This window comes from Balearica regulorum, chromosome 16 (genome assembly GCF_011004875.1).
Source record: "Balearica regulorum gibbericeps isolate bBalReg1 chromosome 16, bBalReg1.pri, whole genome shotgun sequence".
Classification (NCBI taxonomy): domain Eukaryota; kingdom Metazoa; phylum Chordata; class Aves; order Gruiformes; family Gruidae; genus Balearica; species Balearica regulorum.
This window is the reverse complement of record NC_046199.1, coordinates 16,572,209-16,595,617: the sequence shown is the minus strand read 5'-3', so window position 1 is coordinate 16,595,617 and position 23,409 is coordinate 16,572,209. Positions and strand designations below refer to the sequence as shown.

The 23,409-nt window shown below is 41.4% G+C and overlaps 2 protein-coding genes across 30 annotated transcripts in view; one reads left to right on the top strand and one right to left on the bottom strand.

The window, feature by feature from the left end:
- Nucleotides 1–8,684, top strand: part of PARD6B (par-6 family cell polarity regulator beta) — a 67,668-nt gene extending 58,984 nt beyond the window's left edge. For all 11 annotated transcript variants that reach the window (XR_012838016.1, XR_012838011.1, XR_012838010.1 and 8 more), the window contains one exon: nucleotides 7,382–8,684. The gene's annotated coding sequence lies outside the window, so the exon portion shown is untranslated. The remainder of the gene's footprint in view (nucleotides 1–7,381) is intronic.
- A 3,103-nt stretch (nucleotides 8,685–11,787) lies between these two features.
- ADNP (activity dependent neuroprotector homeobox) overlaps nucleotides 11,788–23,409 on the bottom strand; it is a 34,941-nt gene continuing 23,319 nt past the window's right edge. For all 19 annotated transcript variants that reach the window (XM_075768439.1, XM_075768433.1, XM_075768434.1 and 16 more), the window contains 3 exons: nucleotides 21,729–21,841; nucleotides 20,154–20,246; nucleotides 11,788–16,051 (listed from right to left, as the gene is read on the bottom strand). In XM_075768439.1, the coding sequence (XP_075624554.1) occupies nucleotides 12,911–16,051; nucleotides 20,154–20,246; nucleotides 21,729–21,841 (3,347 nt within the window). In that variant the 3' untranslated portion in view covers nucleotides 11,788–12,910. The remainder of the gene's footprint in view (nucleotides 16,052–20,153; nucleotides 20,247–21,728; nucleotides 21,842–23,409) is intronic.

The following is a 23,409-nucleotide window of genomic DNA, read 5'->3' as shown; positions in this document are numbered from 1 at the left end:
CTAGATTCATCACTGGAGAGAAGAAAGCCTGGTGGATAACATGCCTAAGCACAAAATCTTAGACTATACACTTAGAGAGAACACATCTTGCAGTGAGATTCTTCAAAGCTGTCACATCTCCTCTGCATCCCACACTCCCTTGGCAGGAGAAGAGCTGCTGCATCCTTGTGTTTCCGTCTCCTTACCAAACAGCTAATGAACTGTATTTTCCCGTGGCTTTGGCAAGATTATTGATTTGCGCGGTGATCATTATTGCAGCTGTTGAATAGATCTTTGCTGAAGGGATTGAGAGGGAAAAAAGGTGATCTTGGTTTGTGGGTTGTTTTTTTTTTTTTTTCTCCTGTGCTTTTTCTAAATTCTCTTGACTTTATCCTGTTACTGTTTATGGAATAAAAATAGCTGCTTGACTGTTTTTACATGTTTTCACGGTACTGTACTTCACAAAGAGAAGCCTGATTTATCCTTCCCTTGAAGAGATTCTAGTCATAAGTCATAAGTGAAAGGTTGTTGTTAATGACTAATCTCAGCCAAGAGGATATGTATGATGCTTTCTGGAGCTTGCATGGAATTGGCCTTGCTCTGAAGTACTTACACAGAGTGTTTAGAACAACAGGAAGAAAAAGCTTATGATTTATGATTGAGATGACAGCATGATCACGCTAAGAAGGATGAGGTCCGTGCCTTCTGAGTTACAAACAGGTGAGGGAATGAACTAAATTCTAATAGGTAAATTTTCTATTTCTGTTGTTTATTCTTTACCTCATAAGCTGTTTAAGAATGAAACCTGCCCAGTCAGTCTGTGAACTATTTATTGTGCTTTTGAGACCATAAATAATAATAGTGATCTAATTGCCTTGTGTTTAGAAACAGCATGCCTCAAAGTTTATATTGTCCTCTAATTAGAAGACTAGTAACAGACCACCACAGGAAGAACTTCCCCCCCACAATCTGTCAGTCAATCAGAGATAAGAAAATTGTTTCAGGAGTCAATAATCATCTGCAAAGCCTCCACAGAAATCCCACGGACTTGAAGGAAAAGGAGAAGGTAAGGCGGTCTTCAAAGAATTCTGTAAAGAGTGAATTTTCAGAGGCTGTAACTGGAAATTTTTGTGAGTGCTGTGGGTGTCCAGCTCGGCTGAGTCCAGCTCATGGCAGGCACAGGTATCAGCATCAGAAAAGACACTTGTATTTCCTCAGGAAGAAAATTCTGCAGCTTGTGCTTCTCATCCAGTCACATTCTAGGCTTAAAGAATGATAGATAGATTTCTTTACCTTGCTGAGATAGTAAAGATGCTGGGCACGTGAGGTCAAAAATGGAATTCAACTCTTGCAAGTCATACTGAGTAAAATATATACACCATGGGAGATAAGCAAAATCTTGGCTCTGAAGCTTGTACTCTGAAAATTGGAGTGGTTTGACATTTCTCTGCCTTAGGACAGAAGCTACTGCTGTCCTGGAGAGGAGAACTTACACCCATACTCTGGCTTGTGCAATTAATAGTTTTGGCACCTTAGTACAAACCTACCTTCATCAGGGATTTAAGGTAGTGTGCCAGACTGAACTAGGATGGCCCTGATGTGGCGACACACTTCCTTCTGCTGACTGAGAGAAAAATAACCTCTGGGGAGGAATGGGGAGGACAGCTGTAGGTGGCGAAGTTTGAAACCAGTGCTGCGGACTCTGCTACAATTCCCCTGTCAGTCCTGATTTAAATCTGGGCTCTGCTGTGACTTGCTGCCTGTTGGTTTCCCAAGGTGTAGTAGTGTTTGCCTAGTTTGCAAGGCTATTGTTAGGATTAATCTTCAATCTTCAGTCTATTTCAAAGTTGCTAATTGAAAGGTGATTCCTTGATGCTGGTTAAACAACTCTGAGAAACTTTAAGAAGCTTCTGCAAAGTTCTATTAGCTGAGGATAAGCCTTAACACCGGTTTTATGCTGCTTGTTTCTTCCTCTTTGTGTGGATGATGTGCTGTGTTACAGCTTCACCGGCACATTCACCCAGCATATGCTGTTGAAGAGATGAGTTTTGTTTGTCTTGGCACTGCAGGATCAGTAGCTGATGTGTGACGAACATTTTGGTTCTTTAATTCATATTTTTCCCAAAAGTGTGTCTCGAGTCCACTAGCACTGGGCTGACAGCAATCCAAAAGAAGGCTGATTGGAAAAGTCAGTCGATAAGTTTTTAAGAAGTAAGTTTTTAATGTTGAACTTTAAATCTATTTTTGTAGAAATGAAAATTATATGTAAAATTATATTCGAAATTAGGATTGAGAAGAATCCAAATTGTCATTTTTGAAATTTTGCCAGAAAAAGGTGAGAATGCTTGGGTTTGGAGCTGCCGAAGAAACGTGTTCCAGTTTTTGCCCTCTTTTGATTTCCAGTCTAGGTATTGATTTTAATACCTGTGAAAATGACCAAATCTGAAAAATAATTATTGCCAAATAGCCAAGAATCCCCTTTTATCTTTCATAGCAGAGTTGAAATTGCTGATGCAGGTTGGTGTAGAGAAGTGCTCCTTGAGCTGCCCCGTTTTCTTTGGGTGTCCGCAGTGGTGCTGATCCACTCCAGAAAGCTTGGCAGTCTTTCACTGTAAACTAACAGAGGCAAATATGTTTATTGGTGTCAAGGGAAAGGTGTAGTAGTGCTGCGCCAGGTGGTAGGCAGCAAATGTAAAATAGATGGATTCAGGAGCTGTGGAAACATGAACAGTACTTAAGGCAAACTCATCACTGCAGTCCAGCAGCGTGGACAAAATATTTTATTATTGCTCCTTTCTCTGCTTTGAAGCTGCAGAATTGATCAGGAGCTCAGTTCAGAGGGATACTGCCGCAGTACAGTTATTGTAAATACATCTAAGATGAACTGCCAAGGCTTTAAATTCGGTAGCCTTAAAGGAGACTCTTTTTTGTGGTGGATCTGGAATGATTGCTGTCTGAGTAAGACCAAAGGTTCAAGTAACCACTTAAGTTTCCAGAGACACAGCATGTAGAAAGTTAACTTCTTTTCACTATGTGAAATAATCTCTCTCTTCCTTTTCTCAGGTAATCCACTCTTTTCTCTGTGGAAATAGCTCAGTGTTTTAGCTGTAATGGTCAGGCACACTGCAAACAGCTGGATAAACACACTGTTGGAACAGGATCCGAAATCCTTGTAATGATGCCAAACCTTTCTGCTGGGGCTCGTGGTGGCTGGACTGGTGCCTCTGCCCCCCAGAGACTATACCTCCTGCGCTGGCCTGGCTGCTCCCCAGAGGTAGTTATTGCACGTGTAGGCAGGCAAAGTGCTGCCTGCTCCTCTGCTCTTTGGCAAGGAGAATAGCCAGGGACCGGCGCATGATTTGCCTGGCTGGGCTCATGGTCCCCCAGGGGTAGATGCCCTGGGTCTGCGTTATAAAGCAATGCCAGAGTGGATTTCTGGACCGTTGTGTAGATACCTGGATAGAAGGGAAACATTTGTCTGTGTCCGCATCAGCAGTTCTTAGAGCACTTGCCTTACTGTAATGTTGCTAAGTCTGGCTATGAAAATGAAACTGAGCAAGCAGGCACATTCAGCCCAGCATTTATTTTTCTTCAACGGAAGGTATAATCTAACTGTGAATTAAGCTGTTTCCTGGCTCTGATACAACCTGTAATGATCACCTTTTGACCTGGCTTTGCTGTTCTGATGCTGGGTTGCAGTTGTCAGAGTGTAACCACTATGCTCTTAAATGGGTCATCTTCTTACTGCTCCCATCTATTTAGCTTTATCAGCTGGGGGCCTGGCTTTTAGGGGCTTCAGACTATTTCTCAAGGGGTGATTTTAGTGCCTTAGATATTATGTCACACAACTTGTCTCCCTGGATAACTTGGCTCCCTGTTAAAATGCAACTGACTGAAGTCTCTAAAGCTGCCACCAGAAGTTTTAATCTTTCAGGCATGATTCTACATGCCATTTCTTTTATTTGCCTCAAGTGCAGAGTTGTAGTGCATACTTTATTTTTTCAAAAGCTCTCTCAAATGTTCTAATTTTTTAATTTTACTATTTGATCTAGCTTCATCTAAACATGTTATACTGCCTTCCAAATGCTAAATTCCTCTATAATTCCTTTAATCTTTGTTTCCTCAGTTTATTCACTCATTGTTGCATCTTTAAATTAATTACTAGTTCCCAAGTTTGGGACAAAGACTACAGGGGTATAAGGCATCTCAACAGAGATCTGTTTCCAGCTTGTTTTTCAGGTATGACGTAAACTTGCTACACTATGCTTGGCTGTCTCAAGCCTGACCTAAGAGATAAGAGGAGAAATAAGGACTTATGTATTTGCACCAAAGAGGTGCCATAGGTGCTCACAGTGGCTGATGAAATGGCAGAACCTTGTCTGAGGCCTTTATAGCCTGGGTTAGACATAAACACAGTTTAGTCTTATGGCCACTTGGCGGTCAGCAAGCTACCACTGTAGTCGGTGCCACTAGTGGTTGTATGGTATGGTATGGATGTGTTGTGGTTTAACCCCGCTGGCAACCAAGCCCCACGCAGCCACTCGCTCAGTGTCCCTGCAGCAGGATGGGGGAGAGAACCGGAAGGGTAAAAGTGAGAAAACTGGTGGGTTGAAATAAAGACAGTTTAACAGGTAAAGCAAAAGCCACACACACGAGCAAAGCAAACCAAGGAATTCATTCCCACTTCCCATGGCAGGCAGGTGTTCAGCCATCCCAGGAAAGCAGGGCTCCATCGCACGTAACGGTGACTTGGGAAGACAAACGCCATCACTCCGAACGTCCCCCCTTCCTCCTTCTTCCCCAGCTTTATACACTGAGCGTGACTCCGTATGGTATGGGATATCCCTTGGGTGATGGGGGTCAGCTCTCCCGGCCGTGTCCCCTCCAACTCCTTGTGCACCCCCAGCTACTCGCTGGTGGGGGGTGTGAGGAGCAGAAAGGCCTTGACTGTGTGTAAGCACCGCTCAGCAGGAACAAAAACATCCCTGTGGTATCAGCACCATTTCCAGCACAAATCCAAAGCACAGCCCCGTACCGGCTACTGTGAAGAAAATTAACTCTACCCCAGCCAAACCCAGGACAGTTGCCATCCTAATGAGAGCACCTAATTTCTAAGGGCCGTAATCTGGTCTTTATTAGATCGTGGCAGACATGACTCAAGTGATCTAGAGGTGAAAAGCTATTTGTTACTACTTAAACTTTTCTCTTTTGATGACTTTAATAGGCTTTGGAATTTCAAGCCATTTCCTCCCCCTTCTCCCCCCACTCCATAGCAGGCAACCATATCGCTTTTCCTTTAAGTTTCGCAGCAGCCCAACCACAAAGGAATTATTTCATCTTCAGTCTGTGTGATGCATGCAGCACAGATTCCTTGTGCCCTTGTCTTTTAACCCTGTGTGGCATCTGTACCGTTGTGAAAGCAAGCTGTTCTCGGACCCCTTCCTCACAAAACGCTCTCAAGCTGCACAGGTTGGTATCTTTGCCTCGCAGGTACTATTGATTCAGCAGCTGTCCTTTAAGATAATGAAGACTGAAGTAGTGCCTATAGCATAAGCTGGTAACAAGAGTGTTCCTGGATGAAAGTTTGGTGTGGGTAGATGTAAAACAGGAGGCATTGCTTTTGTAAGTATTTCTGGCACAGTTAGAGGAAGTCACCCAAAAGAATTACCTACGCCAAGAGGGTATATAGAAATCATAGTACCTGCAGGGTGGAAGGGACTAAGTATATCTATGAATCATAATACCTGTAGTACTATGTAAGTAATAAGGTATTATTCATCAAAGCAGCAGATTACTATTGCAAGGATTTTAAAAAAAAAAAAAAAAGTAAATTCTCACTGCAATCATGACATCAGCTATTTGGAGGAACTCTGGATAGTAAGTGCTAAGAATAAGCAGTTCTAAAATAACCGGTTACAAATCAGAGTGGGATAGTGGTTTCATGAGCTGTGGGAAATCCCGAGTCCCCTTTCAAAGCTGGTTTGAGAGGCTCGTGTCCTTAGTGCAGTTTGACTGCTCTGCTCAGGGTTTTCTGCAAACGGATTGTCACCCAGCCCGTTGGGTTTCATTACTCATTCGGAACACTATTCCTGCCTTGTCTTCTCCTGCTATCACCACTGGCAATATTGCCCTAGAAATGAAGGACAGGTTATTTTACTTTGAAAATTGGAGTGATTTTTAACTTTTCTTTCTCTCTAATTTTATGGAAAATACAAAAAATATTAGTATTCCACTGTGAATTATTACAGCTAGCTATTTTACAGCTGCCTTGGTTAGGGTTTTTTCTCCTATTTTGCAGAGGCAAACCTGGTCACTAGTATTCTTACATGATCAATTCAGATTCTTCATCTGGTCATACTCAGTGGCTGTGACTGTTGGTTTTCAATCTTAGATGAAAAAAACTTACCTTTTACATTTGAAAAAATGTAGTATTCTGCCCATTCAAAGGAGCCCATCTCCTTTTGTTTGGGTCTGTACATAAAAACTTGAAAACCACACACATCTGTTGACGATTATCACTAAAAATGTTTCTTCCCCATAGCAAAGTTTGTATATTCTAATCACAAGTGCCCTTCTCTGAGAACATGGTATTGATCCCCGAGATGTGCAAATCTAGAGCTTATCAGCAGAAGCCCCCTCCATCCTGCCTGTTCTGACAGTGTCAGCACAGCAACACAGCTTCGGTGGCCAGTATCTAGCTCGTAGTATAAATGGATACTTACTTCTTAAGTTGTGCCTAGATGTATATGGAGAGCCAGTACGTATTCTAAAGAATTAGCAGTGGATACTATCAAGAAATGTTTGTAATCAGATGCACAGCTTGAAGCACATGAATGAGAATTAAATACAAATAAATGTGAGGTTTACACCTAAATAGCAAGCTATTCTCTGGAAGTATGTGAAGTTTAGAGCCTGAAGATCACTAGCTTCATGGGAAAGACAGGCTCTTCATTTTCCATTCAGACTGATTTTTAGCTAGGGGTTTGAATTGTTGCACTACAGAAAAATGATTTTATCTCCTCAGTTCATGATTAATCAATTATTTCAATTCTTAAAACCCCCAGAAGCAAAACCAAATCCCTTTCTATATATTTCTTCTGTAGTCAGTATTTTCCAGTGTTACTAATTCATTTGCATTTTTCTGTGCTTTACAACTGATTTCCCCTGTGTTCTACTCTATTTTTATCTGTTCGATATTATCCAAGATGATTGCAAAGTCTGCAGAATCAGGTGTGAACATAAACAACTTCACATTTTCCACATTGTTTACAGAGCCAATTACCTTCTATTGGAAAGTAACTTCAGTTCCTCTCCCTGCCCCATCTCTTTCACGTGGTCAACTCCTTGGCATGTAATTTCCTGTCCTTTAACAAGATTAAGTTCTGTCCTGTTCTTCTTTCAGAGACATCCTCTATCAGCAGCACGCTCCTGAGACCTGCCACAACTCTACCAAACTGAAGACTTTTTTCCTATGAACTATGTAGGTACTAAGTATCAAAGTAATTAATTTTTGACTAGCAAAAGGTTTTTAGGAAAGGCTGCCTGAGTTTATGATTCATATTTTATGACATTTGGCTAGCATCTCTAAGGGAAGCTAAAAATTTCCGATCGTATCGTAGCTATACGGAGGCTGGAACACTTATTCTAAGACTTGATCACAGTAGTTTGCACTTAATCGATAAGCTTCTGAAAGCAATGAAGAAAATGTACAAAACCCCACTTTGTTTACCTTCATTTTCATACTTAAAATGATCAGAAGGTTGATGCTCTAGTATAGCATGTTAAAACTGGTAAGTAACGTGCTAATACTGCCAGCTTCACAAATGTTCAGGTTTCACAAGAGAACATGAGATCAATGTCAGAATTTTAACATTCAGTAAACTGCACGTGGCTGAAGCTTCCAGCACTTTATTTCAAACTAGGAATAGGGTTCTAAAAGCTGTTGTGTAACATAACTTGAATGGTGTAAATAAACTTTCTGCAAAGCTGTTACGGACCTTTAGATGTACAATTTTGTAACAAAGGTGCTATGTGACCAGGACCAGGAAGAGCAGAGTTCAGCTCCCCACCTGGAGGATTTTTTTTTTGTTTGTTTTGTTTGACTGCAAAATAGGTCTAGGGAAAGAAAAACTACTCAATTCTTTGAATAACGAACATTAGGAGGAGAAGGTTTTATGACTTTTCAGATGATTGTCTTTGCATACAGTACAATAAGGAGAAATAGAAATAAATGCTCTAGTTTTAAAAATACCTTTGGAAAAACTCAGGATGGAAGACCCAACACAAATTCTGTAAAGAGGAAAAAAAACCCCAAGCTTATGGTGAAAATAAAGCTACATGGCTTTGAGTAACCATGGAGACCAATGCTTTTCTGATGCAGAAATAAATGAACTCAACCTTTTCATATTTATTAGTGGGACTGATGATGGAAGATAAAGTTGAATTAAAATATAAAGCAATAGAAGACAGACCTAGTCAACGTTTCCGCCCCTGCAATGCAGGTTACTGTAACAGATTATTATGAACGAGCTGGTATTACAGAGAGGTAAATTAGTTATGAAAGGAACAAAACACTCCTGGTTATACCACCCTGTTTATCCAAATATCAGCTTCTTTATTAAGAGAAATGAAGAGACAGTACACACAACACATTCCTGAATTCTTTTGGCTCTTATAAAAATGGAAATAAACTTGTTTTAATACCATAGCAGTGTATGAAATATATGTACTACAAAATGGTAAACTGATTACTGTATTAGTGGATATTTCAAACGTACCAATTTCTTGGGGGTAAGAATGGTAGTTTTCCTATAAAAATACCAGGTGAATATCCAGGTTTCTGTTGTGACAACACATGTCAAAGGGTCAAATACTAACTGGCAAGTTCTTGCTACAAAAATGTTACTGCTGAACAGAGGATGGCAGCATTAAATGTCGTTTGAACTTTCAGTAATATTAAGAGCTTGTGAAATAAAATGTCAGTGCAGGTATTTCTGCACTATCCCGTAAAAGGTTTTGAATGAGTAGAAATCCTAGCGTAGATCCTGAAGGAACATGCTGAGAAAATATGAAAATTAGGAGTTCAGCAAAACTGTCTGTCCGTCCCTGCTGGAAAATAGCCATTTAGTTTGGAGGAAAGCTTATGGGCAGTAAGCGCTGCAGGGAGTGAGGGGGGTGGAAGGAGAGGACTGTACTAAGAGGAGGAGGAGGAACGCTACTTGTTGAAGCGCTCTCAGCTGCACGTCAGTGCGATGAACAGTGCTTCAAAACAGGAGTTACTGCAAGCCCGTGCAAACACCCTTAGAAATAAAGCGTCAGGTAAAACACAACTACCCTTAACGACCTGACTGTCCCTGCAGTCTCAGGTAATCATCAGAAGTCAAACTACAGCTCACACGCGCTCTGGAAGAGTTCTTGTACAAAGCTGTCTTGTGGCTAGAAACGGTGCGTATGCCCCTAACCTCCCACTTTGTTCTCAGCTGGTGGACCCGTTAGATGTCAGAGAGCGTCTTTAGGATGGAAGATACACTTTGCCTCAATTCAGGTACACTGGCTAAAACAAACTCTTTAAAGAGTCTCAAAGGTCTTTCTGCTCTGGTCTGCTGGCCAAAGGCTGGATGGACTGCTGTTGTCAGTCTCCCACTGCAGAGAGCAGAATTTAAATGTCAGCTTGAGCGGCACCTCTGCGGCACAGCCGGTGTGTTGCTGGAGGTCTGCTCTGGAACTTCAGGAACATCTGTGACAGCTGGGTAACTTCCACCTCATACAATTACAATGGTGTGATACGTTAAGATTACACAAACTGGGTTTAAGGCCCCTTGTTTTATTGGGCCATTTACCTCTTTGGCTTTTTGACTGCCTCAAAAATGCGTTAGCCGCAAATCTAGAAAGGAATTCTTGCCTAGGCTAAAATCCAGATTTGAAGAGTAACATGTTTGAAATAAATACTAGAAAGTTTTATGCCAAAACTTAAACCAACCACCCTCGATTCTTATTGATGTTCCTGGTAAGACAGACTTTTTTTTGTGCAAGACCTTTAATTTAATCACTATATAAAAAGGTATTATTTTCTGGCAAATGAAGCACTTCCAGAGAGTGCCTATGTCATAGGCTTACTAGTCACTGACTACAAGCAGGAGCTCAGAATTTGGAAATTTGACTTAACTATAGAGCTCACTAATATTAAATTAACCTTGCCAGATATTGAGACAAACACGATACAAATTCATATGATGAGATCTGATTTTTTTTTTATTTCATTGCTTAACAGATAAAGGTTGTACTGGCATTAAACTGTTGGATTAATTTTTTAAAGTTTTTTAAAAATGTATCTGTAAAATCCCTTAAACCCTAGCTGAAATGACACAAAACAAATTCTGAAATGTCTGAAGTTTTCAGATAGTAGCCTCCTGTGAAACACAGCAGCCTACAGAGGGAGAAAGGCATGAGTGCCTGGTGTCATTGGGAAAAAAAACTCAGCAGCTCATTGACTTTTATAAATGGTAGTTAACAAATTCTCACCTGACTTACTGAAAAGTTATTTTTCAATGAAATAGTTCAGAAAACTTGCTAAAATGAGTTGAGGCTCAAGTTTTCTTTTAAGGCAGAGAAACAAAGGAGTTCTTTCACTGATGCAAATGCCAAAAGTGTTTTCCCTGTCTTATTCTTCAAGCATATCTTCTACTACTTGAGTGTGTAATTGGGAGCCAGTCCAACTTCTACTCCTCAGAGTTAAAAAAAGCAGAAAGGGAAAAGTACAAGACCAATCTAAACCATCTTCACTGGAAGGTAACAGTTTTCAGTCATGGCTTTGCACACATCCTTAGTTCAACAAGCCTCAGAGTGCCGCAGCACAGGTTAGCTGCAGAACATGAGAGAGTACACATTTTCTCATCTTTGGCATATATAGTGGTTTCTTCCTTATACTAGTGGAAAGTATGGTTTGTACCTACCCAAGACTGCTACAGAGATACCGAAAGGTTTTCTTGCAATCTCTGTGAAATGGTTTTGCTGTTTAAAATGTTCAAGAACACAGAACTGTTCCCTTCTTTACAATATTAACAAAAACTTCACAGGTCAATTTAGTTCTTCTATCAAAAAGTAGGTACTCTGATATTTATGAGACATATGCCTAAATCAAACTTATCGCTCTAATTAAGAATAGTTTTGTTCTCATCACAATTAGATTCCCTCCAGTACATTATTGTCTCAATGAACTTTTGGTTATGCAGCTGTTGTACTGCACACCTGCCAAAATGCAGGGCTGGTTTGACCAAACCTATCACAAATTTTAACAGTAGTTTCAGTATTCAAATTGCTTCTTCTCCAAAGCCAAACCAAGTCTGTAGCTCACAAGGCATGCTCCTTCATGTTTAAATATAAGTATTCAAACACCTTCCCTGTTATTTACCCTCAATACGTAGTGCTTCAGAGAGAGACATAGTTCTGGATAACTTTTTAATATGTGAAAGTGATCTTCATTCATATAAGTACAAAGGGATGAAAAATGCAAGTGATGCATAGACTTTGTTTCTCCAGGATGCAGAACAAGCAAATCGCTACAATCCTATTTATAAATTAGTGTTCTGGAACACTAAACAGTAAAGAGAAATTCAGCCAAAGTTACCTTTTGAAGGATTTTCAATATCCTTGAAGAAGATCAGTCTGGTAAGAAAGTACTAAACATGCCTGCCCCAGCACAGCTGTGGAGCACTTGGGGGGGGGGGGGGGGGAAGAAAAAAGGAATGAATGTAGCAAAGTGGGATTTACCAAACAGGAATGTAGCACTTGCATGTAATAAAGCAAATATTTACATTAAGCACAATACAGCAATTTATTTAGATGCTTAAATGAAGAATACAAAGGGAAATAAAGATCACAAAATTATACATACTACAACAGTGTGTCATATATTAGATGGTATAAATGAATACAACACCTTGTTTGGTGTTAACTAAAGATAAAACTAAATATCCAAAACACAGCACTTTTGTTTCAGTGTGCTGCTTCAACACAATACACTTTTATACAGATCTAAAAGGTGTCAAAATTAGTAGCTGCAAACTTGTTTCTTGCATGTGATTTTTCTTTTTTAGCTTAAAAGATTTCAGAAAATGGCTCTGAAATACATTTGTCATCAGTTGTAATGTCAAGGATATTCAGAACAAGAAAATTCTATAATACAATAGAGTCCAGATATATTTTTTTATGTTGCTGGCCTCTGTTTTGAGATTGTACAAGGTTATGTGCAAAAACTAAGTTTGTCAAAATTCATACTATAGCAGTTTCAAGCTTTTGCTAGGTAAACTAGATACAGCATTTATTACACAGCAGGGCAACACTAAAAAAGAGAAACAAATCTATGATGAGTACACAAGAACAATTTCATAAGCTTCACTTGAATAGGTCTAAAAGACTGTACAAATATACATTTCAACTATTCAGAATGATACATGAAAAAATCAATTTCCCCATAGTCTACTATACACGTTGAACTGGTAGCTTGGATGGTTGGCCCTACACTACCATGTGAAAAAGGGTCATGTTTAAAAAGACATACAACTGAACATGTACAAGAGTGAAATGGGTGTTGAAAACGCAGATAAAATAAACCTCTGCTTTTCTCCATGTGCATTCTGGAGCCACCAGCTTATCCGTTCACATTAAGTCACTGTGCTCATCCCAGCAGGTATTCTCAGGCAAGATTAGCCAACAGCATCCTCACATCATAGAATGCTTTGGGTTGGAAGGGACCTTAAAGATCATCTTAAATAACCGCTGGAGTAACAGTGGCCACAACCACCACCCACCATGACCTAGCACTCGAAAGGCAGTACCAGTTAGAACTTTAAGCGTAGCAGTCATACCGAAATGAAGGGGGTTAGACAGCTGTAGACTGGATCCTATTGCTGACGCTTGGGAATCGAGCAGCTTATGCTTGCTGGCTACTCAGCTCCACACCAGTTAAACTGCTATGCATTGGTTCTGCTACGCTGTCAGTCACATTGTCAAACTGATCTCCATCCTCGCTGTCAATTGTGCTATTCTGCCATTCCATCTGCTGATTTGACAAGCTCTCCTCAATCTCTGACGTATTTTTCCATTGCGACTGGTCCTTAGACCAAAACTCTTCTACTTTTCCATAGGAACGATTCTTCCACTTTGACTGTTCTTCATCACTTTCAGATCCACCCCCTTTTGTTTCAACAGTCGGTTTACTGCTACCAACATCTTCACTTTGGGAGGATTCATCTGTCCATGCTTCTGGTTTTACTTCCGATGTATTATCTTCAAAATCAGAAGCCTGCTGAGAACCAGGCCCACTTTCAGACTGCGACGCTCCATCTTTCCATTCAACAGCATCATCTTGATCATCCTGATCACCATCGCTATCTGAAACATCACCTACCAGTTTTGTTGGTTCTTCAGCAGAAATAATCTCTTCGTATTTAGAGCTTTCCTCTGGTTTTTGATCAGACTTTTCTGGAGACTGCAATGTAGTTTCTTCAATGACTTCCTTGGATATGCTGTCCTCTGGGTTCTCCACTATGCTATCAGAAGAGGTTTTCCCACCAATGTCAGAAATAGGCTGACCAAATGGACTACCGCTTTCATTGTATTCCTCTTCTATATTTTCATAGCTGTCTGAGGAACTGTCATTGTCTTTTTCTAAGTTTATCTTTTTATCAACAGTCTTACTAACATTGACTCTGGAATTCTTTTCATCATGGTTTTCAAACAGCCATTCAGCATCAAAATCCATTTCGTGTTTAACCTTGTTTAACTCTTTCATATTGAAACCAAGCAGCACACCAGGTTTGTATTTTTCACAATCTCTAACACATTTCTTCCTTTTGTTACTAAAATGAGATGCAATATCAGATTTCCATAGCCACAAACTGGCAGCCAACTTTTCAATCTCTCTCCTAGTGGGATATGGTTGCTTATTAAAATACTTTGTAAGAAATGTTTTCCTGGCTTCGTAGGAATCATCTTCATGACCCTTAGGGTCCAATGCTAGAACTACAGGTTCTTCAGGCTTTTCCTCAAAGGCAGAGGGGGAGTCGTCATCATCCATTTTCCTTTTCTTCATTAGCGAGAATTCCATGTGTTCGTAAGTACGTTTGACCGGTGCTACAGCCGGAGACTGGCCTAGCCGAGATGACGAAGTACCTTTGTCCTGGCCATTCTGGGTCTTCCCAACGCCTCTGCAGTGAACAAGGTGCAGCGTTATAGTTGAGGCAGTCATGTTACTAGTATAAACACCGAGACAATGAATGCACTTGTAGGTGAGCTTTTTCTCAACTGGATGAACTGTCTGAATTACTTGATGCCTCTCCCGTAGATGATGTGCAAGTGCATCAGAGATGGGTCCTTTTAGGATTGAGAAGCACAGAGGACAGAGAGTTTTCCCCACGTCTTTTTTGTAGGGAACTGCTGCTTGTGGCGAGCTTTTTACAGGTACATCAGACTTGTCCTGGATTTTCGGTTGTGGTTTTGGAGGAACTGGGGGAGTATTCTGAGCATGGTAAGCTACAGATTCAGCAGGAGCATCTCTCAGGTTGTAGGTGGTTACAAGAAGATGTATGTTCGTGTGACTACCCTGCTGCAATGTCAAATCAAAGGTTAGAGTGGAATCAGTTTTAGGTCCCATTTCTTCATCAACATGAACCATTCGCATGTGAGCAGCCATCTTTTCAACATCATTGAAGGTTGAACGGCAATACGGACAAGACAGACCATGTATTAACATATGATTAAGCAATGTATCAGTGGGTAAATAGCGATTACAGTATAGACATTTGCTAGTGAAATTGTGAATTTTCATTATATAGTTAGCTACTGCAGGCACCTTTTCAGCCTTGTGCTCCTTTTCAAAGTGGACACTGTACACATTTTCAGGAAACAGCTCGTTACAGATTGTACAGATTTTCCACTTCTGCGTGGATGATGTATTGACAGTGGAAGGACCTGTAGCAGCTACAGGAGATTTCGAACCAGACTGACCTAATACTCTTGAAGCTGCCTGCGACTGAGATAATGACGTCTGTTTCAGCTGAGCTGATGAAAGAGAAGACGAATTGGCAGACTGCAGAGAATATCTTGCCGAGGCCTGTGATCTCTGTTCCCCTCCAAGAGTGTAAGGCCTTCCGTTTCCACTTGCTGAGAACTGTTTCATTGTTTGTGATTGCTGCGAGATAGAAACCGGTGCATTGCCACTTAAGTTTAGCCTTCCCCCTGGCTGGCCAACGTAACTCGGCGGTACTGATTTGACTCCATAATTGTTTTGTTGTAGGTGAACATTTGACATCATATTCACTCCGGTGGAATTCAATGTAGGCTTTGGTATAGTGAGTCTGTTCATCATCTGTTGTGACGAAAGAGATCGAACACTTCCAGGGGAAAGGGGACCCATCCTCTGAGGGAGCCCCATAGGCTTTTTATCCTGTGGTTTTGGAGCTATTAGCATCAAAGGTTTAGATCTCGGAACCACTACGTTAGTGTGACCTATCATTGCCGTCACCTGATATCCTATACGTTCATGGTCTTCGATAACATGCTGTACTAAAGCTTCGTATGACTTCGGCATAAAAAGGCATCGTTTGCAGTGAACACTACCCTCCTCTCGGGTACTGGAACTTAACGGAACTGCACCATTGAGTGACTTCTCACCTCCCTTCGCTACGTAAGGAGCAGCAACATGCTGAAAGTGTTCCCTGTAAATGTGCTTTCTAACTATTTCATACAGAGGATCTCGGTAAGTGCACTTCTTACAGTAATAAACAGCTTGTTCTACACTGTCAGCCTGCTTAGGTTTAAGGCTATCATGTTTGTTTTTATCTTTAAAAGTGCTGATGCCTCCACTCGGTGTATTGGCATTTGGAGCATGAAATATTTTAATGTGCGTTTCCAAAGTCTTTTTGTCCGCATTGAAAGTACAGTAAGGACAATTAAGGAGAATCCTATTTTCAAAGTCTTCACTATGAACATTCCGGAAGTGGCTTTTGTACGCTGAAAAGAACTTTGAGGAAAATGGACATGCACTGCAGCAAAAGGGCTTTGTCCGATAGTCCTTGAAAAAGAAAAAGAGAACAAAGCAGAAACTAAATACTGAAAAGCAGTTTTTAGAAAAACATCTATTATCTACTCCAAACAATAATGTTTCTAAATAATACTTTCAAGACCCACTGCAACCATCTCAAACCTTTAGATTAATTTCTTCTCTCCAATTTTTGGCCTGCAGATCAGGCCCTACCAAGTTTATTATCTGACCACGCACGTGATATGGCAAGTGCCGATTTAGCGGTCCCTCAAGAGTTTAACCATAAACTCAGCACGCAAGGCTACATTGTAAGCATCTTTCTCCACCAGCCAAAAAAAGCCTCATTCCCTGCAGCTGAGCTGCATGAAAAACTTCAGCACAAGCTCACTTCCAGGGAAAAAAAGGCAAGCATGATTGAGTAGAATGAGACCATATCCAGAAGACAAGTTATTTCCCATCAAAATCTGCCAAACATTTAAATCTATAAGACAGATACAGAATTACAGAATCCCAGCATGGTTTGGGTGGGCAGGGACCTCACAGCCCATGCAGTCCCACCCCTGCCATGGGCAGGGACACCCTCCACTAGCCCAGGTTGCCCAAAGCCCCATCCAACCTGGCCTTGAACACTGCCAGGGAGCCAGGGGCAGCCACAGCTTCTCTGGGCACCCTGTGCCAGGGCCTCAGCACCCTCACAGGGAAGAATTTCTGCCTCACATCCCATCTCCATCTCCCCTCCTGCAGCTTCAGGCCATTCCCCTTGGCCTGGCACTCCCTGCCCTTGTCACCAGCCCCTCTCCAGCTTCCCAGTAGTCCCTTTGGGTACTGGAAGGGGCTCTGAGGTCTCCCCGCAGCCTTCTCTTCTCCAGGCTGAACCACCCCAACTCTCTCAGCCTGAGGTCTCCACAGCAGAGGTGCTCCAGCCCTCTGACCATCTCCATGGCCTCCTCTGGACTCGCTCCAACAGCTCCATGTCCTTCTTGTCCTGGGGACCCCCGAGCTGGATGCAGTACTGCAGGGGGGTCTCACCAGAGCAGAGCAGAGGGACAGAATCCCCTCCCTCAACCTGCTGGTCACACTGCTGGGGATGCAGCCCAGGACACGGGTGGCTTTCTGGGCTGCAAGGGCACATTGCTGGGTCATGTCAAGGTTCTTGTCCCCCAACACCCCCCCAAGTCCTTCTCCTCAGGGCTGCTCTCAATCCATTCTCTGCCATATCAATCACCTCCTTATTTTCATGTACCTGAGCATAGTTTCCAGGAGGATCTGCCCTATGATCTTGCCAGGCACAGAGGTGAGACTGACTGGCCTGTAGTTCCCTGGCTCTTCCTTTTTTCCCTTTTTAAAAATGGGGGTTATGCTCCCCCTTTTCCAGTCAGTGGGAACTTCACTGGATTGCCAGGACTTCTCAAATATGATGGACAGTGACTTAGCCACTTTGTCCACCAGTCCCCTCAGGACCCACAGATGCATCTCATCACGTCCCACAGACTTGTGCACCTTCAGGTTTCTTTGACGGTCTCGAACCTGATCTTCTCCTACAGTGGGCGATTCTTCATTCTCCCAGTCCTGCCTTTGCCTTCTGCCACTTGGGTGGTGTGGCTGGAGCCCTTGCCAGTGAAGACTGGGGCAAAAAATTTGTTGAGTACCTCAGCCTTCTCCATATCCTGGGTAACCAGGTCGCCTGTTTCATTCCGGAGGGGACCCACATTTTCCCCAGGTTTGTTTTTTTTTTTTTTTTTTACCACTGACGTACCTACAGAAGCTTTTCTTGTTGCCCTTAACATCCCCAGCAAGATTTAATTCTATCAGGGCTTTCACTTTCCTAACCTGATCCCTGGCTGCTCGGACAGTTTCTCTGTACTCCTCCCAGGCTATCTGCCCTCACTTCCACCCTCTGTAGTCTTCCTTCTTGTGTTTGAGTTTGCCCAGGAGCTCCTTGTTCATCCATGCAGGCCTCCAGGCATTTTTGCCTGACTTCCTCTTTGTTGGGATGCATCACTCCTGGGCTTTGAGGAGGTGACCCTTGAATACTAACCAGCTGTCTTCAGCCCCTCTTCCCTCCAGGACTTTATCCTGTCGTATCTACCAAGCAGGTCCCTGAAAAGGCCAAAGTCTGCTCTCCTGAAGTCCAGGGTAGTGAGCTTGGTGTGCACCCTCCTTGCTGCCCTGAGGATCTTGAACTCCACCATTTCATGGTCGCTGCAGCCAAGGCTGCTGTCAAGCTTCACAGCCCCTACCAACCCATCCTTGTTAGTGAGAACAAGGTCCAGCATGGCACCTCTTCTCTTTGGCTCCTCTATCACTTGGAGAAGGAAGTTTTCATCAATGCATTCCAGGAACCTCCTGGATTGCTTGTGCCCTGCTGTGTTGTCCCTCCAACAGGTATCGGGGTGGTTGCAGTCCCCCACGAGGACCAGGGCTTGTGAATGTGAGGCTGCTCCTGTCTGTCTGTAGAGGCCTCATCCCCTCGGTCTCCCTGGTCGGGTAGCCTGTAGCAGACCCCCACTATAATGTCCCCTGTCCCTGCGCTCACTTTAATCCTGACCCCTAAGCTCTCAGTGGCTCCTCGCCCATCCTCAGAGGAGCTCCATGCACTCCAGCTTGTCAGTGACTTACATATAACTTCAGCTGTTTCAGTGTCTTAATCCATTACAAACTTTAATAGAAAAGATGCTTTTCAAAACTTATTTGTGGTGAACAAATAGTTTTAAGCTTACCAAGGCATATACTAAAGCTACACAAGCCCCTAAAGCCACTAAGTCTTTTCCTTCTGATCAAAGCACAAACCTGGTTTTTAAAACAATCTTGAATCAGAAAAAAAAACCTATCTGAAAATTCTACACCTGCAGTTTCCCTGCACCCTTTACCTTTAATATATTTAACATGTTGCGATGCACTTCTTGTCAACTGTTGTAACAGAAACTGAAGTTACATTGGCCTTAGAGATAGCCACAAGCAATCTGGCATTTCAGATGAGATAAGACATGAAATTCAAATAGTTACAAACATTCATCACGAGTGTCAAAACAAGTCTTGTGCATTAAGCTACACATAGATCATTTGAAGTAGCTGGAGAGTTGTACTCTCCCTCTGCATAAATAAATAGGAATATATGCTTCTATCCACATCCCGAAGCCTCAGACATCTGGTAGGCTGGAGACAAGATACAACAAAACAAACTAAGCAAAAGCTGTCTCCTTTTATATTACGATTTTTATTCTGGAATTAACTAGAAAAAAGGACATCAGTGTTTTTTATGGAACACAGTAATAAAGGGACATTTTTAGATTAACACTACACTAGGAATCCATCATAATACAAGTCTCCATTTCCTGTAAGAGCAATACCTATCTTTTGGATGCTAAAAGGGGCTTATTTTGTAGAGAGATTTCTCACCTTCTCACTGTTCTTTCAGTGCTGGTACTACTCCATATTGTACCATTGGTAGAGGTTACTGCAGTGCACATGACTTGCCTTAAACATGTTTAATCAGAATCAAGTATTATTTCCTCCCTCCACTTCTAGCTTAATTCAAATTTCCTTTATTACTGGCTCACAAACATCTAAGAAGTAAGACTTCCAGTGCCACATAATTCTGCTGTATAGAACTATACATGCCTAAACCAAATCAGGGACATTGTCAGATTATGGGAATGCCAGACAGCTAACAGAGCCACAGCAATAGTAGAGGGAGCAGCAGTTAGATATGTTCATTTAAACTTCTGAAATGATGAAAACAGATAATGAAACGTTTAAGGAAAGGTAAAAAACTTATCACAACCTGTATAAAATTGTTGATCTTTTGACTGGAAGGATGGTGAAATTGTGCTAAGCTTGAAAAAGATGGGCTCTTAATATGCACTTGTCAAAGGACGAGTAAGGTTTCTTGACCAATCAGTTCTCCGCTATTTGGCTATCTGGACCACTAAGTTAAAGACCAGGATTATTACTTAAGCAAAAAAACCAAACCAAACCAAAAAAACGCAGCTTTTTGCTGTCCCTCAAACTGTAAGCAAAAAAAGATCAATGAATGGGTAAAACTGCAGGAAAAGCTCTTGGATATTTGTGAAACACCCTTTAGTATGAACCATCTTCAGAATCAGATGTGTCAACATAAACTATTACCAACCTGATTTTTTGTAAGCGATGGGTCCCACAGTCCTACATCTTCCCATGTAGTGTTTTTCAAATAAAAGTCATTAGGTTCAAACTGCTTAAAATCCTGGAGAAGGGGAAGACGGGAAGAGAGTACAGAGAATCAAAACCAAAGACCAACTGCTCCCGTAAGCAACTCTCGTAAGCATCCATGCAGTCCTCTCAAGCGCTACTGGCAAACAGTAGGTATTATTAACTGAAGGAAGTGCGGGTGTTGAAGATGCGCCTCTTTGGAGGGGGAGAATTGTGAATAGTCTCAATATCATTAAACATCCAAAGAACTATTGTCAGTACTCATCCTCCTAATTAACCCAAGACTGTAGTTACATACCTGCCCCATTTTCAAAAGCAGTAATGGAGAAAAGTATTCCTAGGCTAGTGCCGTACATTTCAGATCATACAGATGCTTTACCATAACTCTGAAGTTTGTTTATTTGTTTAGGTTTTTTTCTGGGCAGGGGTGTGTGTTTGATTGGGTTTGGGTTTTTTTAATTACTTTAATTTCACACAGGAATTCAGATAAAAGTTTTAAATGTTTGACTACATGTACGATGTCCAAGAAGCCCAATTCCTATTAAAAAAAATAATCTTATGATGTACTTTGGCATTTCATCTTCAGCATATCGGTCAGCAGCACATGAGGACTCAAAAATAGCATTTCCACTGAAACGAATGCTAAAAGTAACATTGTCCCAATTCAGAATTTTACTCTTAAAAATTATACTTGCTCCACACATTTGAAAGAATTGGCATTTCTTTCTCTTACTCATCTCACTTAAATGCTCTTTAAAGAGACACTAACAGAAAAGTCAAAGCAAACGGGTCATAATTTGCTGAGTACTCCGGAGAGTTCAAGTGCGTGAACTGGCAGTACAGAAGTCAGTGTTCAGGAGAGAAGGTGCACTTTTGAGACAACAGTTGTGAAGTTTGTCCAGAAGAGTCGCACAAAACCCTTCCCTGCCAGGACTGACACAGGTACAGAAGCGATTTTTTTAACTTGGTGACCTACTGTTAGCACTGAAAACACTTCCTGGAAACCCCAGAACCATCTTCTGTCCCCCAAGCACATCCTACACCGCACTGCTCTCCTGGTTCATTCCTAAATATTCAGTTAGCAAGTCCTATTTTTAAGCATCCAATGCAAACAAAAGACAACCTATCTTCAACCTGTATCAAGTCAGTCACAGCCTGAAGTGTATCTTGTCTCCGCTAAACTTTATAAAAAGTGCTTACAGGTATATTTTATCTCAAGTTATTCCCGAAGTCCTACTTTGTGTAGAACTTAAAAAGCAATGCAAGGGTAGCAACGCCTGAACAAGGCTCAAATGGAATCCCAGCAGCATTCTCAGAAGCTGATGAGAACAGAGGAGCATGGTGTGGGAACAGGACACAGGAGATTCCTTCAAAAGTCACAGTAAAAATTTAACATTTCATGAAACAGGTCTAGAAAAAGAAAAAAAAAAAATGTCGTACACCACAGACCTCACAGTCCCACTAACTCTGGAGCATTTTAACTCTAACTACAACACTTGGGAGGTATCATACTTACTTCTATATGTTCTTTACAGTATTCCAAACCAATGTCACTAAGTATTTTTTTCACAGTTTTCCGGGCCTTTCTTAAACTGCCAAGGTTGTTGACAGGAAGTTGGAACATAGTTTCTATTGAAAAAGAAAGTAAGAGAAAAGGTTTAAGTCAAATGCGTTTTGTCTGATAGTGTTGCACTTCATTATTAGTAATTTTCTGTCTCTTTTTACTCACATAACTCAATATCAGAGCTGTACCATTAACTAAGAAACTACCACATTTTCTGTCTGATTTGTTCTGAAACGAGGCTGGCCATAAAGCTAGGTATTGACAAACTGAACAGAGCAATTTAAAAAAAAAACAAAAAAAACCCCACGAACTGATTTAACAACTATTGCAGGAGTAATCAGCTGCATCTGGAAATAACTTGTTTTTTTAAAAAAAGTGTTTTATTTATATGAAATTTACCCCCTATGCTGAAGTACTTTTAAACTCAATTTAGCATTTGTGCATATGTATCCTAACTGATTTGCAAACAGCTAAGTTGAGCTTCAAACTTTGTCAGTCTTGTAATAGATTTAATAGTATCTCTTTGGTGAGAAAGATGCTTCTTGCATTCCACTGTAGGTAGGATAAGAAATTAATACTGTTTCCTCCATTCACTGCATTTATAGCTTTCAATGGCTGACAAGCTGCCTAGCATACGTTCTTTTATTATGATGGGGCCTAAGACCTTGGTTAGAGCCCTTCAGAGATACCAATCACTGGAAAAGGTACAAGAGATGGCTTAACACCTGAAGTGTAGCTGGACATTTTCAGCCTACAAGACAATCCTCCCTTTCAGTTCCCACACAGAGACAGCCAATTCCAATTAATGCCTGTTAATGACTGGGGGTATCCAGCTAAAAGGAAGTCTGTATTTTCAAGATGTGTGGATTCCAAGATTCAACCATTACCAGGAAGATTTCTTCCAAATGCTAATAACTAGTCTTATTTTGTGTGTGCGGGAGTTCTCAGTCTGTGTGCCGCTACCGTTACGGTAAGCGCTTGCTCAGCTGCAGAACCACGATCACCATCATCATCAAGTCATCTGCACTTCCAGAAGGTGCAGAATGGCAGAAATGTGGAAGTCCCTAACAAGGAACCGTCCTTTTGGAAGCAAGGGCGTAGAGCCAGCAATAAAAAAGTAGGCTTTGCTCAAAGAGAAGGGGAAGAAGCTTCTTAAATAGCAAGAATGTGTCAAAGTTGTGAACTTGTTCCCTAGGCTTTAATGGTCCAACGCCTGCTGCATAAAGACAGTCACCCCAGAAGAGAAGAGCTGCATTTTTGGTCATTAATATTTCCATGAGCCAATTCAGAAATATTGCTTTGTTTGAACAATAAAAGCTTTGATTCATATCAACAAATTAATCCGCTGTAAGGCCAAAGACTACCTACATCAACTAAAAATGGGTGACACTTCGTTGTTGTTAGAAGCTTGAAAGTAGAATGCAGAGTTAACAGAAATTTGCAGCCATTAAATATTTGAGTTAGATGAAAATTCTCCCTTTTATCATGAGATCAAGGGCAATTGCTAAGCTACAAAGAGCTTACTATGAAATCTTCTCAAAGTACAAAGGATATGGACTGTGACTACAATAACTGTCTGACCAAACCAGCCCTTCTACATGCACTATCATGCGTACTCCTTACAGTGCTACTT